This window comes from Bos grunniens, chromosome 15 (genome assembly GCF_055505025.1).
Source record: "Bos grunniens cultivar Pamir isolate PY7600 chromosome 15, Bosgru_T2T1.0, whole genome shotgun sequence".
Classification (NCBI taxonomy): domain Eukaryota; kingdom Metazoa; phylum Chordata; class Mammalia; order Artiodactyla; family Bovidae; genus Bos; species Bos grunniens.
In genome coordinates, this window is record NC_141179.1 from 16943526 (window position 1) to 16964082 (window position 20557).

Genomic DNA, 20557 nt, shown 5'->3' on the forward strand with positions numbered 1-20557 from the left:
TACTTCCCACGTTTCAGTCTACTCCAGCCATTTCCAGCCTTCTGTTTGTTTCTCTACTATGCCAAGTTTGCTTAGCCTCAAGGATTTTGCACATTCCTGAAATGCTCTATCCTCAAATGTTTGCATGGATTATTCTTTATACAGGTAAGTCTGTGTTTAAATCTCATATCCCGAGGAAGACAAGACAATCAATCTGAAGTATTCCTCGATCACCTACTTCAATCTCTACCCCAAGGATTTTCTACTACATTATTCTATATTATCTCTTTTTATAGTGCTTATCATTAGCTTATATTATCTTAATTATTTCTGTATTTTGTTATTTATCTTGTTTACTTCTATTATATGTAATTGTATCTTTGTAAATGCTTGGTATGTAGGAAGAACTAACAGTTTTTGTTGGGGGGTGGGAATGGAAAAGTGTGAATAAACGAATGTGTTGTACCTTAATGGTATGTACACAGAGGTATGTATATAGTGAACTGTTTTTCAGTTGCTCAGTCATGCTGACTCTTTATGACTCCATGGACTGCAGCACACCAGGATTCCCTGTCCTCCACTATCTCCCGGAGTTTGCTCAAACTCACGTCCACTGAGTTGATGATGCCATCCAACCATCTTGTCCTCTCTTGCTACCTTTTCCTACTCTCAATCTTTCCCAGAATCAGGGTCTTTTCTAATGAGTCAACTCTTCTCTTCCCTTGAATAAAGATTAAGCTACAATAATTTCTGTAGAATATTAGAAGTGAAAATAAGGGTGAGTTAACCCTGATTATTCTGTTTAACTAACTTCAGTGATATTACTTAATATTATATCAATATCATAAGTTTGTCATGGTCAGATTTTGTGGCTGTAAATTATTTTATCTAAAAAGTCATCTAGCTTCTTTTTGATTTATTTACATAGACAATGTATCTTAGTGAATAAAAACAATAAGTTAAATAAAAGATAATATTTACTGATTGCTGTCTGTTTTTGGAGTAATATACGGGGTGCTTTATTGGCTTCCCAGGTGGCTCAGTGGTAACAAATCCACCTGCCAATGCAGGAGGCACAAGTTCAATCCCTTGGTTGGGAAGATCCCTGGGTTGGGAAGATCCCCTGGAGGAGGAAATGGCAACTCACTCCAGTATGCTTGCCTGGATAATCCCATGGACAGAGGAACCTGGCAGGCTACAGTCCATAGCATCACAAAGAGCTGGACATGACTAAGCACACACAAATGGGGTACTTTGTATTTTATTTAATACTAACAATCTAATTCATAGGATCATTGTATTAACTTCATTTTTTTTAAAGATGAGGAAATTGAGATTGTGAGAATATATATTTTGTTTAAAGTCACTCATTAAAATGGTGGAGTTTGATTTAAAAATGAACCTGTATTTGTCTGCATTTAATGACTGTGCTCCCCATCCCACCTTTTACTGAGTAACTCCTGCATTCTAGAAACTGTAGTAAGCATTTTTCTTAACTGGTTTACTGGAATCTAATCTTAGTGAGGTGTAGAAACATTAAGCCCTTTTATCTTTTCTCTCCAATCATTTCAAACATGCTAGAATAAGCCCTCTTTGACACTAGATTGGGAGAAGATTGCTCTGTTTTCCAAGTAATTTCAGGGAGTATAAAGTCCACTCCGGACCAAATCAAATCTTCAGTCTCATATCCTATCTAATTCTCTGTCCCTCTCTGCCTGGGTCAGGCCTTGGTGAGAAACTTGGAATCCAATGTAGAGGTGATGTCATGTATTATTGAATCCTCTGCTTTAGGCCAATCCTTTCTGATTCCTTTTCTCTTCTGATGTGTTTTATCGTACTTAGTCACTCAGTCATGTCTGACTCTTTGTGATTCTATGGACTGTAGCCTGCCAGGTTCCTTTGTCCATGGGATTTTCCAGGCAAGAATACTGGAGTGGGTTGCCAGATCCCCTCCTGGGGATCTTCCATATCCAGGGATCAAACATGTGTCTCCTATATTCTTTACCACTGAGCCACCTGGAAAGGCATGAATAAAATGGAAAATAGTAGAACCTTTGTTCATTTCACTGGTGGTTATAATAATCCTCTCTTGGCTGTGATGCCCTCAGGGAGATATGTATACAGGCTCTGCCTTTACTGCCTCAGATTCCCTGGTTCTTGGCTCTGTGGATTTCATTCCACAGTCTTGCTAGTGGTATCCCTGCCCCTGGCTGCAGCTTCTAGTTTGGGAAAGCAATAAGGATGGGACACCCCCCCAGCTCACCTTTCTTTAGTGATATTTCCCTAACCCATGAGAAACTCATGTTTTCTTTTTTTTTTTTACCTTATTAAATGGTATGACTGTAGGCAAATCCCAGTTTGGCTTTATTTTCCCTGGATAAGTCTCTCTGGAATCTTCTTCTTCCATTCAGATATATCAGGATGGCTTTATTTTCCCTAGGTAAGTCTCTCTGGAGTCTTCTTCTTCCATTCAGATATATCAGGATGTTCAGAAATTGCACCACCTCGGAAATGACACCCCACTCCTACTCTTGCCTGGAAAATCCCATGGACGGAGTAGCCTGGTGGGCTATAGTCCGTGGGGTCGCTAAGAGTCAGACACGACTGAGCGACTTCACTTTCCCTTTTCACTTTCATGCATTGGGGAAGGAAATGGCAACCCACTCCAGTGTTCTTGCCTGGAGAATCCCGGGGACGGGGAGCCTGGTGGGCTGCCGTCTATGGGGTCGCACAGAGTCAGACATGACTGCCGTGACTTAGCAGCAGCTTAGCAGCAGCAGATATTTAATGAGGGACTTAACCTTCAGTCTCTATCAGAGTGAATCCCTCTTTCACCAACTGGGTTTCTGCAGGGAACATTCTCCTTCTCTCATTTACTTGTGTTTGTATGAGGGTGTGATGGGGAGAACAGCTGTACTCTCCTAATTATTTTAACTCATTCTTCTGATTATTTTCTTTTAAACTGTTCCTATTCCTTTGCTTTTGTATGCTGATGGTGAGGTGATAGTGACACTTAGTCACTTCTTAATTTCTGAAGGTGATGTCTGGTCTTCTTGGCTACTGTTTTGGAATATTAGGGCATTTGACCCTGACCACTGTTGTCTGCAGCTTTGGTGCCTTAGCTTTAATTCAAAGGAAACTGGAAAAGTTTCAGTCGATGCAGGCATTTTATCTTTCAGTCCTCATAAGAAATTTAGGAGTTACCTCCATTTTATAAGGAGGAAAGTTAGACTAACAGAGATAATATAAGTTGCCCAAAGTCTCACAGATAAAGGTAAGACTGTGATTCAAATTCTGTCAGAGACCAAACACTTTGTTTGCTTGTTATCCATGCACCATACTTCTATCTTCTTGACTGTGATAGAAGTTAAGATGTGTTTACTTTCAACACGGTTAGTGCCAATGCAAATTATCATGGTTAATTATTCTTTTTCCAGGAAAATTCATTGTAGAAACAAATTGCCAGTGTCTGCAGAGGACTCAATTAAAGAAACATTAGCTATACAATCTGATATATTTTCTGGTTCTCACCATTTTTTTTTTAACATGTTGTTTTCTTATTAATAATTGCTTCCAGTTCCAAGTCCACATTCCTTATGCTAATATTAATGATGGGTTATGCCAGATATTATGTTTTAAAGCTTCAGTGATTTTCAAATATCATCAAGCCAAGAGTATAAACTACATATGCTTTTGTATATGTATAGGAATGCATTTGCAGAGGCTTTAAAAATTTTCTCTGTATGCTAATTTTGTTTTCTTCTTAGTTACAGGGATACGGAAAAGAATTTCTACAATATCTCTAACAGATGCTCCTATGCAGACCATTCCAACAAAGAGGACATTGAAGAGGTCTCAGGAATTCTTCAGTGTACTGCTAATGTACTCGGTATAGTAACCATATGTTTGTAAGATTGAGAGAGAATGAGTGAGGGGAGGAGAGGAAAGGAAAAGAGTGTTTCAGTTTCACTAAAGAGAGATTTGAAGACTATGGTGAACTGAGACCAGGACCTTGTCTTTAAGTGATTTAATTCCAATACTTCTGATGATGTTTAAATGAAAGTTACCTGCATGCCATTTACTCAGAGATTGGAAAATATAATGTTAAAAACACATTCCAAGTAAACTTTTCTAGATATTCATATGTTAGTATTATTAGCCTCCTGTAATCCATATTTCTCTGACTCTCAGTTGAAACTGGAGATCTTCCTCTTTTCTCAAGGCTTTTGCTTTATTCTTATTATTTATTTCATTATTTCTGGAAAGCCTGGTTGGTGCTGGAGGGTGGTTCACATGTACTCATAGTAGGCTCTGCAACTCAAAGGCAGTGAAGCAGATCATCCATGGAAGTCTCTGTGTTCTACTTGTTGAGGAGTGTCTATCTTCAAAATACTAATATTTATGATATAAGGCTGTTTTTAGAAGCTCCCACCACAGTAAGGATTACTGTTATACTGCACGGATTCATGCGGCCATAAGGTACCGTAAGTGAGATGCACTATCTTGTGATCTAAAGTTCTTGGTGTGTGAGAGCTACATTTTATTATATGCAAAGTAGATAACATAGCAGGAATCCCTTTTGCTCTAATATCTTACAGAGTTTTTTTGGGGGAAATATACCTCTTTCAGTGTTTTTTTGTGTTGTCTTTTTGTCTTATGACTCAGACAGAAATCCCTGGAGTTGTAGGGAGTGGTAGTGGGGAACAGCAAATCTTAATGACTGACTCCATATAAAACTCAGAATCACCTCTCTTTCAGAATCAGATTTTGCAGACTAGGGAAAACTTGCTTCCCTTTCTTTCCCTTTAGGGTAAGTGCTTTCCCTGGAGACATCTGAGTCCCTCCTACAAACAGATTTCAAGTGACCTCAGCTCATGAGTTTACCAGAGTTTTATAAACATATGAGAGGCACACCTAGCTTTAACACTCAAACTGGGACTACAGCTACACACTGACTATGTTTTCTTCCTGGGTAACTTTCTTAAACATAAAATATTATAATAAGAATATGAAACTTTTGTGAGGGAAGCATAGAGTTCTAAGTGGCTTGTCCAAGATAGTATTGGGCAATGAAAAGGAAGGCCAAAGATTTACTTATGTCGATCTTAGTGCAACTGCATGGGTGAAATGCTACCCAGACAAACATTATTATTGGAGAAGATAAGGGTTGAGAGTGGGATGGGGTTGGGTATCACCCAAGAACTGTTTATAGTTTTCTGATTCTGTATTTCCCAGCACTCTCTCATAAGCAATATCAATTACTTTTGATGCATTGTGATTTTTTGAATTAATGGGGTAAGATGGTGTCCGACTATGAGGAATACATCAGAATCTTGGCCAAGCGATGTTTATTATATTGAAAAAATGTTCTTTACTTGCCAGTTCTAAATGATTGCCTGAACCTCACATCTCCTTTCCTTTCCTTATGTTCCCCACTTTGAGAATTTCTATTAGAGGGAGTAAAAGGTGTACAAGATGAAGAATATGTAAGAATTACTAAAGACTCTAACTATAACTTGCACATAAGTGTACACAATTCCTACAAGAAATTTTAGTTAGATAATTTGTTGCAATAACCACCAGTGTCACCACCAGGTGACACCCAGCTCTGTTGGGGCTTCCTAGGTGGCACTAGTGGTAAAGAACCCGCCCGCCAATGCAGAAAGCATAAGAGATGCAGGCGTGATCCCTGGCCTGGAAGATCCCCTGGAAGGGGGCATGGCAGCCCTCTCCAGAATTCTTGCCTGGAGAATCCCACAGACAGAAGAGCCTGGCGGGCTACAGTCCATAGAGTTGCAAAAAGTCAGACGTGACTGAAGCAACTGAGCACACGCACCCAGGTGATACTGTAGGCCTAGCTCAGTTTGGTTGCCTTTCAGAAGTTGCCATGAGGTAGATCAAGTGAGTGAGTGAAAACAACATAGGCAGTATGCTGCCTGATGATATTAGGGAAGGAGTAGTTTTTAAATAAGTAAGTATAATTTAGAAGGGGACTGTGTAACAGCGTTGAGATTTTCATTACCATTAGATTTTTCTAAAACAGAGATATTAAGTCTGACTTTTTTCCCCGCAAGCAATGATGGGTAGTTCTTAAAATGTATAAAGCACAATCTTATAAATGACTGTGACCTGTTCACTAGATGCTGGCATGTGCCTAAACTGTAGCTGTTCTCTTGAATAATGTCCTTTCATTATTCTTGAAATATAGACTAAAAACAAAAATAGCAGCTTTACTAGTCATATTCAATGAAAGCTTTATTTTTAACAAGTGACTGAAGTATGGATTAACCTTGGTTTGCTTAGATCTTACCTTTTTAAAAAAATTACATTTAAAGTCTCTTGTGCAATGATTATGCAAAGGTAAGAACTGATTAACTCATTGGAAAGAAAAACACCATAAAGAAAATGAACCTGTTTTGAGTTGGAGAGTTTAGCATGGAGAAATAGTTTCAACTAAAGAAAAATGTTGTTACCTGGTACTCTTCTCTATGCATGCCAGAGGACAGTTTTACAAATCTATGATTTATATTTACCAGCTTTGGGTAGTCTGGTTAGAATATTGGTGAGTTGAAATCAGGGGATACATATTTCATTCACTGTCTTAACATATTAGAGAATATAGTAGAGACTGGGGTTTACTTTGTGGCTCAGATGGTAAAGAATCTGCTTGCTAATTCAGGAGACCCAGGTTTGATCCCTGGGTCAGGAAGATCCCCTGGAGAAAGGCATGGCTACACACTCCAGTATTCTTGCCTGCAGAATTCCATGAACAGAGGAGCCTGGCAGGCTACTGTCCATGGGGTTGCAAAGAGTCAGACAGGACTGAGCGACGAATACACACACATGGTGGAGACTAGAATTGTGTTTATTCACTCATATGAATGTTATTTATATTTCACATGTCATGAAAAACATTTAAAGTCATAGGTCAGAAAATATGATCAGAATAGCAAATTTTTTGTCCTTTCAAAATGACCATCTCTATCGACTTGGTATAAACTCTAGTTTGACCATTTACTGGCTCTTCAGGTTAAAGTTTGAGATTAGTGAATGGCATGGGATAAAAAGAGAAACCTGAAGAGAAGGAGAAAGATTGTTACAGAGGACCAGTTATGCCTCTCCCATTCATTTTTCCATTGCTTCTTCCCTAGGACTCCCTGGAAATGTGCACATTCCAGAGTGGTTTATACCCTCAGGAGAAGGCAGTAGCACCCCACTCCAGTACTTTTGCCTGGAAAATCCCATGGACAGAGGAGCCTGGTAGGCTGCAGTCCACGGGGTCGCTAGAGCTGGACAGGACTGAGCGATTTCACTTTCACTTTTCACTTTCATGCATTGGAGAAGGAAATGACAACCCACTCCAGTGTTCTTGCCTGGAGAATCCCAGGGACGGGGGAGCCTGGTGGGCTTCCGTCTATGGGGTCACACAGAGTCGGACATGACTGAAACGATTTAGCAATGGGAAAGAACTATTTCTAGACATCAGCATTTTTGCATTGATTTTCCTTTGGTGACTTAGAAGCTAGTTTTTGTTATATTGTCTCATTATTTATAAATTAGGGATATTACGTACAGACTAGTCCTTATTTTGATACTCTGGTATTCACTGTGATATAATAAAGTCAACTCCTTATTGCCAATTGAAGAAAGTAGGGAAAACCACTAGACCATTCAGGTATGACCTAAATCAAATCCCTTATGATTAGACAGTGGAAGTGAGAAATAGATTTAAGGGCCTAGATCTGATAGACTGAGTGCCTGATGAACTATGGAATGAGGTTTGTGACATTTTACATGAGGCAGGGATCAAGACCATTCCCATAGAAAAGAAATGCAAAAAAGCAAAATGGCTGTCTGGGGAGGCCTTACAAATAGCTGTGAAAAGAAGAGAAGCGAAAAGCAAAGGAGAAAAGGAAAGATATAAACATCTGAATGCAGAGTTCCAAAGAATAGCAAGAAGAGATAAGAAAGCCTTCTTCAGCGATCAATGCAAAGAAATAGAGGAAAACAACAGAATGGGAAAGACTAGGGATCTCTTCAAGAAAATCAGAGATACCAAAGGAACATTTCATGCAAAGATGAGCTCGATAAAGGACATAAATGGTATGGATGTAACAGAAGCAGAAGATATTAAGAAGAGGTGGCAAGAATACACAGAAGAACTGTATAAAAAAGATCTTCACAACCCAGATAATCACGATGGTGCGATCACTGACTTAGAGCCAGACATCCTGGAATATGAAGTCAAGTGGGCCTTAGAAAGTATCACTACGAACAAAGCTAGGGGAGGTGATGGAATTCCAGTTGAGCTATTTCAAATCCTGAAAGATGATGCTGTGAAAGTGCTGCACTCAATATGCCAGCAAATTTGGAAAACTCAGCAGTGGCCACAGGACTGGAAAAGGTCAGTTTTCATTCCAATCCCAAAGAAAGGCAATGCCAAAGAATGCTCAAACTACCGCACAATTGCACTCATCTCACATGCTAGTAAAGTAATGCTTAAAATTCTCCAAGCCAGGCTTCAGCAATATGTGAACCGTGAACTTCCAGATGTTCAAGCTGGTTTTAGAAAAGGTAGAGGAACCAGAGATCAAATTGCCAACATCTGCTGGATCATGGAAAAAGCAAGAGAGTTCCAGAAAAACATCTATTTCTGCTTGATTGACTATGCCAAAGCCTTTGACTGTGTGGATCACAATAAACTGTGGAAAATTCTGAAAGAGATGGGAATACTAGAACCCCTGATCTGCCTCTTGAGAAATTTGTATGCAGGTCAGGAAGCAACAGTTAGAACTGGACATGGAACAACAGACTGCTTCCAAATAGGAAAAGGAGTACGTCAAGGCTGTATATTGTCACCCTGTTTATTTAACTTATATGCAGAGTACATCATGAGAAACACTGGACTGGAAGAAACACAAGCTGGAATCAAGATTGCCGGGAGAAATATCAATAACCTCAGATATGCATATGACACCACCCTTATGGCAGAAAGTGAAGAGGAACTAAAAAGCCTCTTGATGAAAGTGAAAATGGAGAGTGAAAAAGTTGGCTTAAAGCTCAACATTCAGAAAACGAAGATCATAGCATCCGGTCCCACCACTTCATGGGAAATAGATGGGGAAACAGTGGAAACAGTGTCAGACTTTATTTTTCTGGGCTCCAAAATCACTACAGATGGTGACTGCAGCCATGAAATTAAAAGATGCTTACTCCTTGGAAGGAAAGTTATGACCAACCTAGATAGCATATTGAAAAGCAGAGACATTACTTTGCCAACAAAGGTTCGTCTAGTCAAGGCTATGGTTTTTCCTGTGGTCATGTATGGATGTGAGAGTTGGACTGTGAAGAAGGCTGAGTGCCGAAGAATTGTTGCTTTTGAACTGTGGTGTTGGAGAAGACTCTTGAGAGTCCCTTGGACTGCAAGGAGATCCAACCAGTCAATTCTGAAGGAGATCAGCCCTGGGATTTCTTTGGAAGGAATGATGCTAAAGCTGAGACACCAGTACTTTGGCCACCTCATGCGAAGAGTTGACTCATTGGAAAAGACCCTGATGCTGGGAGGGATTGGGGGCAGGAGGAGAAGGGGATGACAGAGGATGACATGGCTGTATGGCATCACTGACTCGATGGACATGAGTCTGAGTGAACTCTGGGAGTTGGTGATGGACAGGGAGGCCTGGCATGCTGCGATTCATGGGGTCGCAAAAAGTCGGACACGACTGAGCGACTGATCTGATCTGAAAGAGACTTTAAACTCTGTAAAAAGGATATTTAAAGAGAGATAGTTGTGAACAATGCCCTCCCTACTGGAGGCTTTTAGAAATCGTAAATGTATTGCTTTATTTAGTAAATAATTTGCATACCAAGGTGTATGATTTTATTTGCTTTTCATTAAGTTTGTTTTTGATTGAAGGATAATTACTTTATATTATTGTCTTGGTTTCTGCCATTCATAAACATGAATCAGCCGTAGGTATACATGTTCTCTCCCTCTTCAACCTCCCTCCCACCTCTCACACCATGCCACCTTTCTAGGTTGCCAGAGACCCCAGTTTGAGTTCCTGAGTTGTACAGCAAATTCCCACTGGGTATCTATTTTACGTATGGTAGTGTTTGTTTCCATGCTACTCTCCCCATCTGTTCCACCCTCTCCTTTCCCCTTACCCTGTCCACAAGTCCACATGACTGTGTCTCCATTGTTGCCCTGCAAATAGGTTCATCAGTAGCATCTACCTGGATTCCATATGTATGCATTAATATATCGTGTTTGTTTTTCTGACTTAGTTCACTCTGTATAATAGGTTCTAAGTTCATCCACCTCATTAGAATGGACTCAGATGCATTCCTTTTTATGGCTGAGTAATATTCCATTGTGTTTATATACTATAGCTTCTATATCCTTTCATCTGTCAATGGACATCTAGGTTGCTTCCATGTTCTAGCTATTGCAGATAGTGCTTCAGTGAACATTGGGGTTCATGTGTCTTTTTTGATTTTGCTTTTCTCAGGGTATATGCCCGATAGTGGGATTAATGGGTCATATGATAGTTTTATTCCTAGTTTTTAAAGGAATCTCTATACTGTCTTCCATAGTGGCTGTGCCAATTTACATTCCCACTAACAATGCAGGAGGGTTGCCTTCTCTCCAGACCCTCTCCAGCATTTATTGTTTGCAGATTTTTTGATGATGGCCATTTTGACTGGCGTGAGGTGATACCTCATTATAGTCTTTTTTTTAAAAATATAAATTTATTTATTTTAATTGGAGGTTAATTACTTTACAATATTGTATTGGTTTTGCCATACATCAGCATGAATCCGCCACGGGTGTTCACGTGTTCCCCATCCTGAACCCACCTCCCACCTCCCTCCCCATACCATTATAGTTTTGATTTAAATTTGTCTAATAATGAACAATGATGAGCATCTTTTGATATGTTTATTAGCCATCTGTATATCTTCTTTGGAGAGATGTCTGTTTAGGTCTTCTGTGCCTTTTTTGATCGGATTGTTTGTCTGGTATTGAGTTGCATGCTGCTGCTGCTGCTAAGTCACTTCAGTCGTATCCAACTCTGTGCGACCCCATAGACGGCAGCCCACCAGGCTCCCCCATCCCTGGGATTCTCCATTTCCTTCTCCAATGCATGAAAGTGAAAAGTGAAAGTGAAGTCGCTCAGTTGTGTCTGACTCTTCACGACCCAATTGACTGCAGCCCACCATGAACTACTTCTATATTTTGGAGATTAATGCTTTGTCAGTTATTTCATTTGCTATTATTCTCTACCATTCTTATTGTCTTTTGCCTTTCTCCCATTGTCTTTTCACCTTGTTTATAGTTTCCATGACTCTGCCAAAGCTTTTAAGTTTAATTAGGTCCCACTTATTTATTTTTGTTTTTATTTCCATTACTGTAGGAGATGGGTCATAGAGGCTCTTGCTGTGATTTATATCATAGAGTATTTTGCCCATATTTTCCTCTAAGAGTTTATTAGTTTCTAGTCTTACATTTAGGTCTTTAATGCATTTTGAGTTTATTTTTCTCTTTGGTGTTAAAAAGTATCCTAATTTCATTCTTTTACCACATAGCTGTACAGTTTTCCCACCACCACTTATTGAGATAATCTTTTCTTCATTGTATATTATTGCTTCTTTTGTTAAAGATAAGTTTCCCATAGGTGTGTGGGTTTATCTGTGGGTTTTCCATCTTGTTTCATTGGTCTGTATTTCTGTTTTTGTGCCAGTATCATATTGTCTTGATGACTGTAGCTTTGTAGTGTAGTCTGAAGTCAAAGAATGATTCTTCCATTTCCATCCTTCTTTCTCAAGATTGCTTTGGCTATTCATGGTCTTTTGTTTTTCCATACAAATCGTGAAATGTTTTGTTCTAGTTCTGTGAAAAATGCCATTTGTAATTTGATAGAGATTGCATTGAATTTATAGGTTGCATTGGGTAGTATCATCATTTTCATAATATTACTTCTTCCAACCCAGGAACATGGAATATCTCTCCATCTGTTTATGTCATCTTTGATTTCTTTCATCAGTGTCATAGTTTTCTGTGTACAGCTTTTGTCTCCTTATGTAGGTTTATTCCTAGATATTTTATTCTTTTTGCACAATGATAAATAGGATTGACTCCTTAATTTCTCTTTCTGATTTTTGTTGTTAGTGTATAGGAATGCAAGTGATTTCTGTGTATTGATTTTGTATCCTGAGACTTTACTAAATTCACTGATTGGTGAAGTGAGTAAAGTTGCTCAGTCGTGTCTGACTCTTTGTGACCACATGGACTGTAGCCTACCACGCTCTTCTGTCTATGGAATTCTCTAGGCAAGAATACTGGAGTAGGTAGCCTTTCCCTTCTCCAGGGGATCTTCCCAATCCAGGGATCGAACTTAGTTCTCCCACTTTCCAGGTAGATTCTTTACCATTTGAACCACCAGAGAAGCCCAAGAATACTAGAGTGGGGGGGGGATCTTCCCAATTGAGTGATCAAACTGGGGTCTCCTGCATTGCAGGTGAATTCTTCACCAGCTGAGCTACCAGGGAGGCCCTAAAATTAGCTTTGGTAGTTTTCTGACGGTATCTTCACAGTTTTCTATATATAGTATCATGTAGTCTGTAAACAGAGGTTTTCTTCTTTTCCAATATGGATTCCTTTTATTTCTTTTTCTTCTCTGATTGCCTCAGCTGGTAGTTCTGATTGAGATGATCATGTGTTTTTATCTTTTAATTTGTTAATATGGTGTATCACAGTGATTCATTTGCATATATTGAAGAATCCTTGCATCCCTGGGATAAACCCAACTTCATAATAGTGTAAGATCTTTTTAAGGTGTTGTTGAGTTCTGTTTGCTAGAATTTGGTTGAGAACTTTTGCATTTCTGTTCATCAGTAATACTGACCTGTAATTTTGTGTGGGTGTGATGTCTTTGTCTGTTTTTGGTATCAGGGTGATGGTGTCTTCATAGAATGAGTTTGGAAGTGTTCCTTTCTCTCCAATTCTCAGGAGAGTTTCAGAAGCCTAGGCATTAACTCTTCTCAAAGTGTTTGATAGAATTCACCTGTGAAGCCATCTGGGCTTTTTTTTTTTTTTTTGTGGGAGGCAGATTTTTCATTATAGTTTTGACTTCAGTGCTTGTAATTGGCCTGTTCGTAGTTTCTATTTCTTCCTGGTTCAGTCTTAGAAGGTTGAACTTTTCTAAGAAGCTGTCCATTTCTTTCAGATTGTCCATTTTATTGGCATATAGTTGCTTGTAATAGTCTGTTTTGATCCTTTATATTTCTGCATTTTCTGTTGTAACCTCACCTATTTCATCTAATTTTGTTGATTTGTTTCCTCTCCCTTTTTTCATGATAAGTCTGGCTAATGGTTTGTCAATTTTATATATGGTCTTAAAAAGCCAGCTTTTAGTTTTATTAATCTTAATTGTTTCCTTCATTCCTTTTTCATTTATTTCAGCTCTAATCTTTATGATTTATTTCCTCCTACTAACTTTGGGGATTTTTTATTCTTTTCCCAGTTGTTTTAGGTGTAAAGTTAGGTTCTCTGTTTGATATTTTTCTTATTTCCTGAGGTAAAATTGTGTTTCTATAAGTTTCCCTCTTAGAACTGCTTTTTTTTTTTTTTTTGTATCCCATAGGTTTTGAGTCATCATGTTTCTTTGTCATTTGTTTCTAATATTTTTTTGATTTTCCTTTTTATTTCTTCAGTAACCTGTTCATTATTTTGAAGCATATTGTTTAATCTCCATGTGTTTTTGTTTTTGTTTTTTTTTTGCAGTTTTTTTAATCCTGTAATTGATATCTAGTCTCATAATATTGTGGTCTGAATAGATGCTTGTTATGATTTCAATTTTCTTAAATTTAATGAGGCTTGATTTGTGACCCAAGAAGTGGTCTATCCTGGAGAATGTTCCATTTTCATTTGAGAAGAGTGTATTCTTCATTTGGGTGGAATGTCCTGAAGTATCAGTGAGGTTCATCTGTTATAGTGTGATGTTTAAGGCTTGTATGTCATTAATTTTCTGTTTTGATGATCTGTCCATTGGTGCAAGTGGGGTGTTAAAGTCCCCTGCTATTGTGTTACTGTCAATTTCCCCTTTTATGCTGTTAGTGTTTGCCTTATATATCAAGGTGCTCCTATATTGAGTGCATAAATATTTATAATTGTTATATCTTCTTGGGTTTATCTCTTGATCAGTATGTAGTGTTCTTCCTTATCTCTTATAGTATTCTTTATTTTAAGGTCTATTTTATCCAATATGAGAATTACTACTCTGGCTTTCTTTTGATTTCCATGTGCATGGAGTATCTCTTTCCATCCTCTCACCTTCAGTCTGTTTGTGTCTCTAGGTCTGAAATGAGTCTCTTTAGACAGCATATATATGGGTTTTGTTTTTATATCAATTCAGCCAATCTGTGTCTTTTGGTTGGAGTGTTTAATCAGTTTTTTGTTATTGTTGTTCAGTCATGTCTGACTCTTTGTGACCCCATGTACTGCGGCATGCCAGGCCTCCCTGTCCCTCATCATCTCCTGGAGTTTGCCCAAGTTCATGTTCATTGCATTGGTGATGCTGTCAAGCCATCTAATCCTCTGATGCCCTCTTTTCCTTCTGCCCTCAATCTTTCCCAGCATCAGGGACTTTTCCAGTGAGTCAGCTGTTTACATCAGGTGACCAAAATACCAGAGCTACAGCTTTAGCATCAGTCCTTCCAGCGAATATCCAGGGTTGATCTCCCTTAAGATTGACTGGTTTGATCTTCTATCCAAGGGACTTTCAGGAGTCTTCTCCAGCACTACAGTTAGAAGACATCAATTCTTTGGTATTCTGCCTTCTTTATGGTCCAGCTCTCACAAGCACATATGACCACTGGGAAGACCATAGCCTTGACTATATGGACCTTTGTCAGCAGAGTAATGTCTCTGCTTTTCAACACACTGTCTAGGTTTGTCATCACTTTCCTTCCAAGAAGCAGTCATCATCTAATTTCGTGGCTGCAGTCACTGTCCACAGTGATTTTGGAGCCCAAGAAGAGGAAATCGGACACTACTTCCACCTTTCCCCTTCTGTTTGCCATGCAGGAAGGGGACTATATGCCATGATCTTAGTTTTTTTTAATATTTAGTTTTAAGCCGGCTCTTTCAGTCTCCTCTTTCACCCTCATCAAGAGGCTTTTTAGTTCCTCTTCACTTTCTGCCATTACAGTAGTATCATCCACTTATCTGAGGTTGTTGATGTTTCTTCCACCTATCTTGATTCCAGCTTGTAACTCATCCAGCCCAGCATTTCTGGTTATGTGGTCAGTGTATAGGTTAACAAACAGGGTGACAGAAGACAGCTCTGTCGTACTCTTTTCTCAATCCTGAACCAGTCAGTTGTTCCATACAGGGTTCTGACTGTTGGTTCTTGACCCACATACAGATCTCTCAGAAGACAAGTAAGATGGTCTGGTATTTCTGTCTCTCTAAGATCTTTCCACAGTTTGTCATGATCCACACAAAGGCTTTACTGTAGTCGATGAAACAGAGATAGATGTTTTTCTGAAATTCCCTTGCTTTCTCTATAATCCAGCGAATGTTGGCAATTTGATCTCTAGTTCCTCTTCCTTTTCTAAACCAGCTTGGACATCTGGAAATTCTTGGTTTACATAATGCTGAAACCTAGCATGCAAGATTTTAATCATGACCTTATTAGCATGGGAGATGAGTGCAGTTGTCTGATGGTTAGCACATTCTTTGGTACTATCCTTCTTGGGAACTGGGATGAGGATTGATCTCTTTCAATCCTGTGGCCACTGCTGAGTCTTCCAGATTTGCTGACATAATGATTGCAAAACTTTGATGGCATCATCTTTTAGGGATTTGAATAGTTTTGCTGGGATTTCATCGCAGCCACTAGCTTTATTAACAGCAGTGCTTCTTAAGGCCTGTTTGAGTTCACACTTCAGAATGTCTGGCTCTGGGTGACTAAATTAATCAGTTTACATTTTAAGAAATTATCGATACATATGCTTCTGTTGGCATGTTCTTAATAGTTTGGGGTTTATTTTTGTAGATCTTTTCCTTCTCTTGTGTTTCTTGCCTATAGAATTCCCTTTAACATTTGTTGTAAAGCTGGTTTGGTGGTGCTAAATTCTAACTTTTGCTTGTCTGTAAAGCTTTTGTTTTCTCCACCAATTTTGAATGAGATCCTTGCCAATTAGAGTAATCTTGGATGCAGATTTTTCCTTTTCAGTACTTTAAATACATCTTGCTATTCCCTTCTGGCCTTCAGAGTTTCTGCTAAAAGATCGGCTGTTAATCACATGGAGTTTCCCTTGTTTGTTGCTTTTCTCATGCTTCTTTTAGTATTCTTTCTTTTTGTTTAATCTTAGTTTGATTAGTATGTGCCTTGGAGTGTTTCTTTTTGGGTTTGTCCTATATGGGACTCTTTGTGCCTCTTGGATTTGATTGACTAGTTCCTTTTCCATGTTAGGGAAGTTTTTGACTATAATCTCTTCAAGAATTTGTTCATACCCTTTCGTTTTCTCTTCTTTTCCTGGGACCCCTATAATTTGAATGTGATTCAATTTAACATTGTTCCAGAGGTTTCTGAGACTATCTTCTTTTCATTTTCTTTCATTTATTTTGCTCTTCAGCAGTTCTATCTGCCATTTTGTCTTCCAGCTCACTTTTTCATTTTTCTGCCTCAGTTATTCTGGTATTGATTCCTTCTAGAGTATTTTTAATTTTAGTAATTGTGTTGTTCACCTGTTTATTCTTGATTTCTTTTCTTGTTAAATATGTTGATTCTTGCATTTTCTCCATTCTGTTTTCAAAGTTTTGGATCATCTTTGCTATCTTTACTCTGAATTCTTTATCAGATAGTTTACCTTTTTCCTCTTCATTTGTTTGGTCTTGTGAGTTTTTACCTTGTTCTTTCTTCTGCAAAATATTTCTCTTTCTTTTCATTTTTTTAAGTTACTGTGTTTGAGGTCTCCTTTTTCCAGTCTTTAGGGTCACATTCCTTATTACCTTTGGTTTCTGCCTTCAGTGGGCGAGGTTCGTCCAGTGGTTTGTGTAGATTTCGTGTTGGGAGGGTCTTGTGCCTGTGTTCCTGTGGGAGAAGTTGAGGGTTTTTTTTTCCCCCTCTGATGGGCAGGGGTGTGTGAGTGCTATGTTTTGATGTCTTTGGGAAGCCTTTCTGAGGATGATTGGCTTTGTGTTTCTGTGTTGTTTGTTGTTTGGGTGAAGGGTCCTGCACTGGGTGTTGCCAGCAGGGGAGTGATTCTCGGTCTTGGATACATGTGGAGGCCTTTGTGGTAGTTCTCACTAATTAATACTCCCTGGGGTCAAGAGTTCTCTGGCAGTCTAGTGTCCTGGACTAAGCGCTCCTACTCCAAAGGCTTAGGCCTGATATCTGATATCTTCCCAATAGCTGTACAAGATGCAGATTAAATCCACATGATTAATTAGGCAGACTCTGTGTCTATGGAATATATAAAAGGACAATGAGAGTTCCCACAAAAGAAAACACACTACCTCTGGCAGCTGTGGACATTGGAGGCAAAAACATGCAGAAGTAGGGCCAGATTAGAGTCTAAGCTGTCTCTACAATAGGTCAAGAGACAGGCCAGTATTGGAGGACATCCTAGGGAGGCAGAGGGGGGCTGTGACTCATAGGGAGGGAAAGGACGCTGACAGCTGAGATAAGAGAAAAACATGTATTATTATTACAAAAGCCATTTGTTATGGCATTAACGGGGATTAAAACAAACATACAAAAACACAAAACAAAACAAGAAACAAAAGCAAACCAGGACAAATAGTAAACACAAAATCAGACAAATAGGAACAAAACCAAGGAGCATAAACACATACCCATACACATACACGAGCAAAACCAAAGCAGTTCAAAGAAAAGAACGTACAAGACAGTGACCTGGTGAGCAAAGAAAACCAAAAATGATATTGCCCAATTAAAAACAAAACTAACTAAAGCACAAACCAGAAAATGAAACTAATGCAGAGTGCCAGCTAGGGCATAAAGCAGAGAAAACAAAACACAAACATGGTAGGAAAAAAAGAGAAAATCAAGAATAGAAAAAAAATAGAAAACAAAGTTAAATAGAAGTACATATAAAAGATTTATATGTGTTACAGAATAACTACAGCAAGAAAAGAGCAATAAGAAAAACAAAAAACCAAAACCAACCAAACAAAAAGTTTTAAAAAGACAGAACTGCCCTCCACCCCCACCAACAGGACCTTAAAAAGACAACACAGCAATAAAAATATATAAGGACATAAAAAGTGTAATTAAAAAACTTTCAAAAGCTTAAATACAGTTCATAGTAGTAATAAAATCAACAAGCGCAGCATCAGAGGGAAAAAAATTCAGAACAAATCAAAATATAAACATAATAATAAATGTTTTTCTCGTGTCTGAGCTGTCAGTGTCCTTTACCTCACCCTGAGTCATAGTCCACCTTCACCTTCCTAGGATGTCCTCCAGTATGGGCCTAGTCTCTTGACCTGTTGTGGGGACAGCTTAGACTCTAATCTGGCCCTACTCTTGCATATTTTTGCCTCCAGTGTCCACAGCTGCCAGAGTTAGTGTGTTTTCTTTTGTGGCAACTCTCATTGTTCTTTTATATATTCCATAGACACTCTGCCTAAATTAATCATGTGGATTTAATCTGCATCTTGTACAGGTTTGGGGAAGATTTTCAGCCCTCCTCCTCAGCCACACTGCCTCTGGGTTTCAATTGTGGTTTTATCCCCACCTCTGCATGTGGGTCATCCACACGAGTTTGCTCCTGAGGCTTCCCTGGAGGACTTGGGTCTGCCCTGGTGAGGGCTGGATGTGGAGGTGAAGCAGCTGCTTGGATCACAGAGACTCTGGCAGCACCACGTATGCAGGGGAGCCAGTGGCCAAGGCAGCATGAGATATGGTACTCTTAGGGTTTTTTCTAGCCTCTGGCAGCTCTGTCTCAGTGGGATCGAGCAGGGAGGTGGCACAGCTGCTTGGATCATGGGCACCCTCACAGTGCCAGGTACACAGGGGAGCCGGTGGCCATTGGTATAGGAGATACTGTGTTAGGATTTTTTCTAGCCTCTGGCAGCTCTGCCCCACTGAAGACTGAGTGTGGAGTTGTATTGCTGCTTGGATTGCAGGATGGACTCTGGTGGCATCAAGTGTGCAGGTATGCTGGCCGCCTCAGGTGCAGAAGGTATGGGACTATTAGAGCCTTTTTCTAGCTTCTGGCAGCTGGTGTTCAAATGACCTCTCTGGTGGGAGTCCTTCTCTATTGCTTGGTGCATCAGGCATTTAAAAGGCTACCCTCTCTGATGTCTTTCTCTCTTAGTCAGCTGCCAGTTCTGGAGTTACGTGGGGAGAGAGAGGCTACAGTGATGGCTCCGCCCCCTTGTGTGAGTCAGCAGTATCACCTTGCCCCCAGGGCTGCTCAGTTTTCCTCCAAAGGCATTCCCCAGTGCAGTCTCCTCCCTCATTTCCCTTTGGGCCATCTTTCCACAGTCAACAGTAGACTTCACCCTGGGATTGCTCTCCAATCCATATAGTCCAGCTCCTAGTCACTGTGCAGTCCAGGGGACTTATGTTCCTGTCCAGAGTATGTAGGGCTGCACCAGGGATAGTCTTTGTGGTTCTCCATTCTGACTGTCACAGATCAGCTGCTTTACTTTCCAACAGCCTCAAATGCTTCTCCTCTGTCCCAAACAGTTGCCCCAATGCGGGGATCTGACCCCTGCTTCAGCTCCCTCACCTCGGGGTGCAGGTCCAGTCCTGCTCACTCTCCTCTTTTTCCCTTCCTTCCTTAGTCCTACCAAGTTTTGCATTGATCTGTATATTCCTTACGTATGTTCAGGGACTCCTGCCCACTCTCAGTGTTGTTTTGAGAGATCTTCTGCATCTTAAGGTGTATTCCTGGTGCACTGTGGAAGGAGATGTACTCCACATCCACCTACTCCTTTGCCATCCTGTCTCTCCCTGATCTTCTAATTTTAGTTGTCTGAAAAATGTAAACCTTTCCAGCCATGATGTGCGTTTTTTAGCTCAAATTAAGTATAAAATGTGTTTATAGCATTATGAGGTACAGCACTGAGTATTTTCTTGAAAATTTTAACAGTTGATTGGTATAATGAAGTGTCTGTGATGAAGCATTAAAGGATCTGTACCGTACTTTATGCTGAAATGTCGCCACCTGATCCTATATCTTGGATTTGGGTAATGTTGAGGAAAGGAAGACAAAATTGAATAGGGAGACTTAAGGGAGAAGGATAATTTAGCTCCCTTTGTGTAGTACAATTTAAAATAAAGGAGGATTGTGAGGATTTCAGAGAAGGAAATGGCAACCCACTCTAGTATTCTTGCTTGAAGAATCCATGGACAGAGGAGCCTGGTGGGCTGCAGTCCACGGGGTTACAAAGATTGGTATGCAACTTGGAGATGAAACAACAGCAACAACAACATGAGGTTTTGATACTCAGTTTTAAAAGGTTTTGATACTATTATAAGGGTTCTGGGTGTTTCATTGTAGAGTGTCAAGAGCCATAAAATATAGATATGTAGAT

The 20557-nt window shown here is 39.6% G+C and overlaps 1 protein-coding gene across 2 annotated transcripts in view; it reads left to right on the forward strand.

Annotated features, from left to right (window-relative positions):
• The window catches only part of GUCY1A2 (guanylate cyclase 1 soluble subunit alpha 2), a 479090-nt gene that overhangs the window by 82544 nt on the left and 375989 nt on the right, over positions 1-20557 (forward strand). For both annotated transcript variants that reach the window (XM_086339009.1, XM_086339010.1), the window contains exon 3: positions 3747-3868. In XM_086339009.1, the coding sequence (XP_086195135.1) occupies positions 3747-3868 (122 nt within the window). The remainder of the gene's footprint in view (positions 1-3746; positions 3869-20557) is intronic.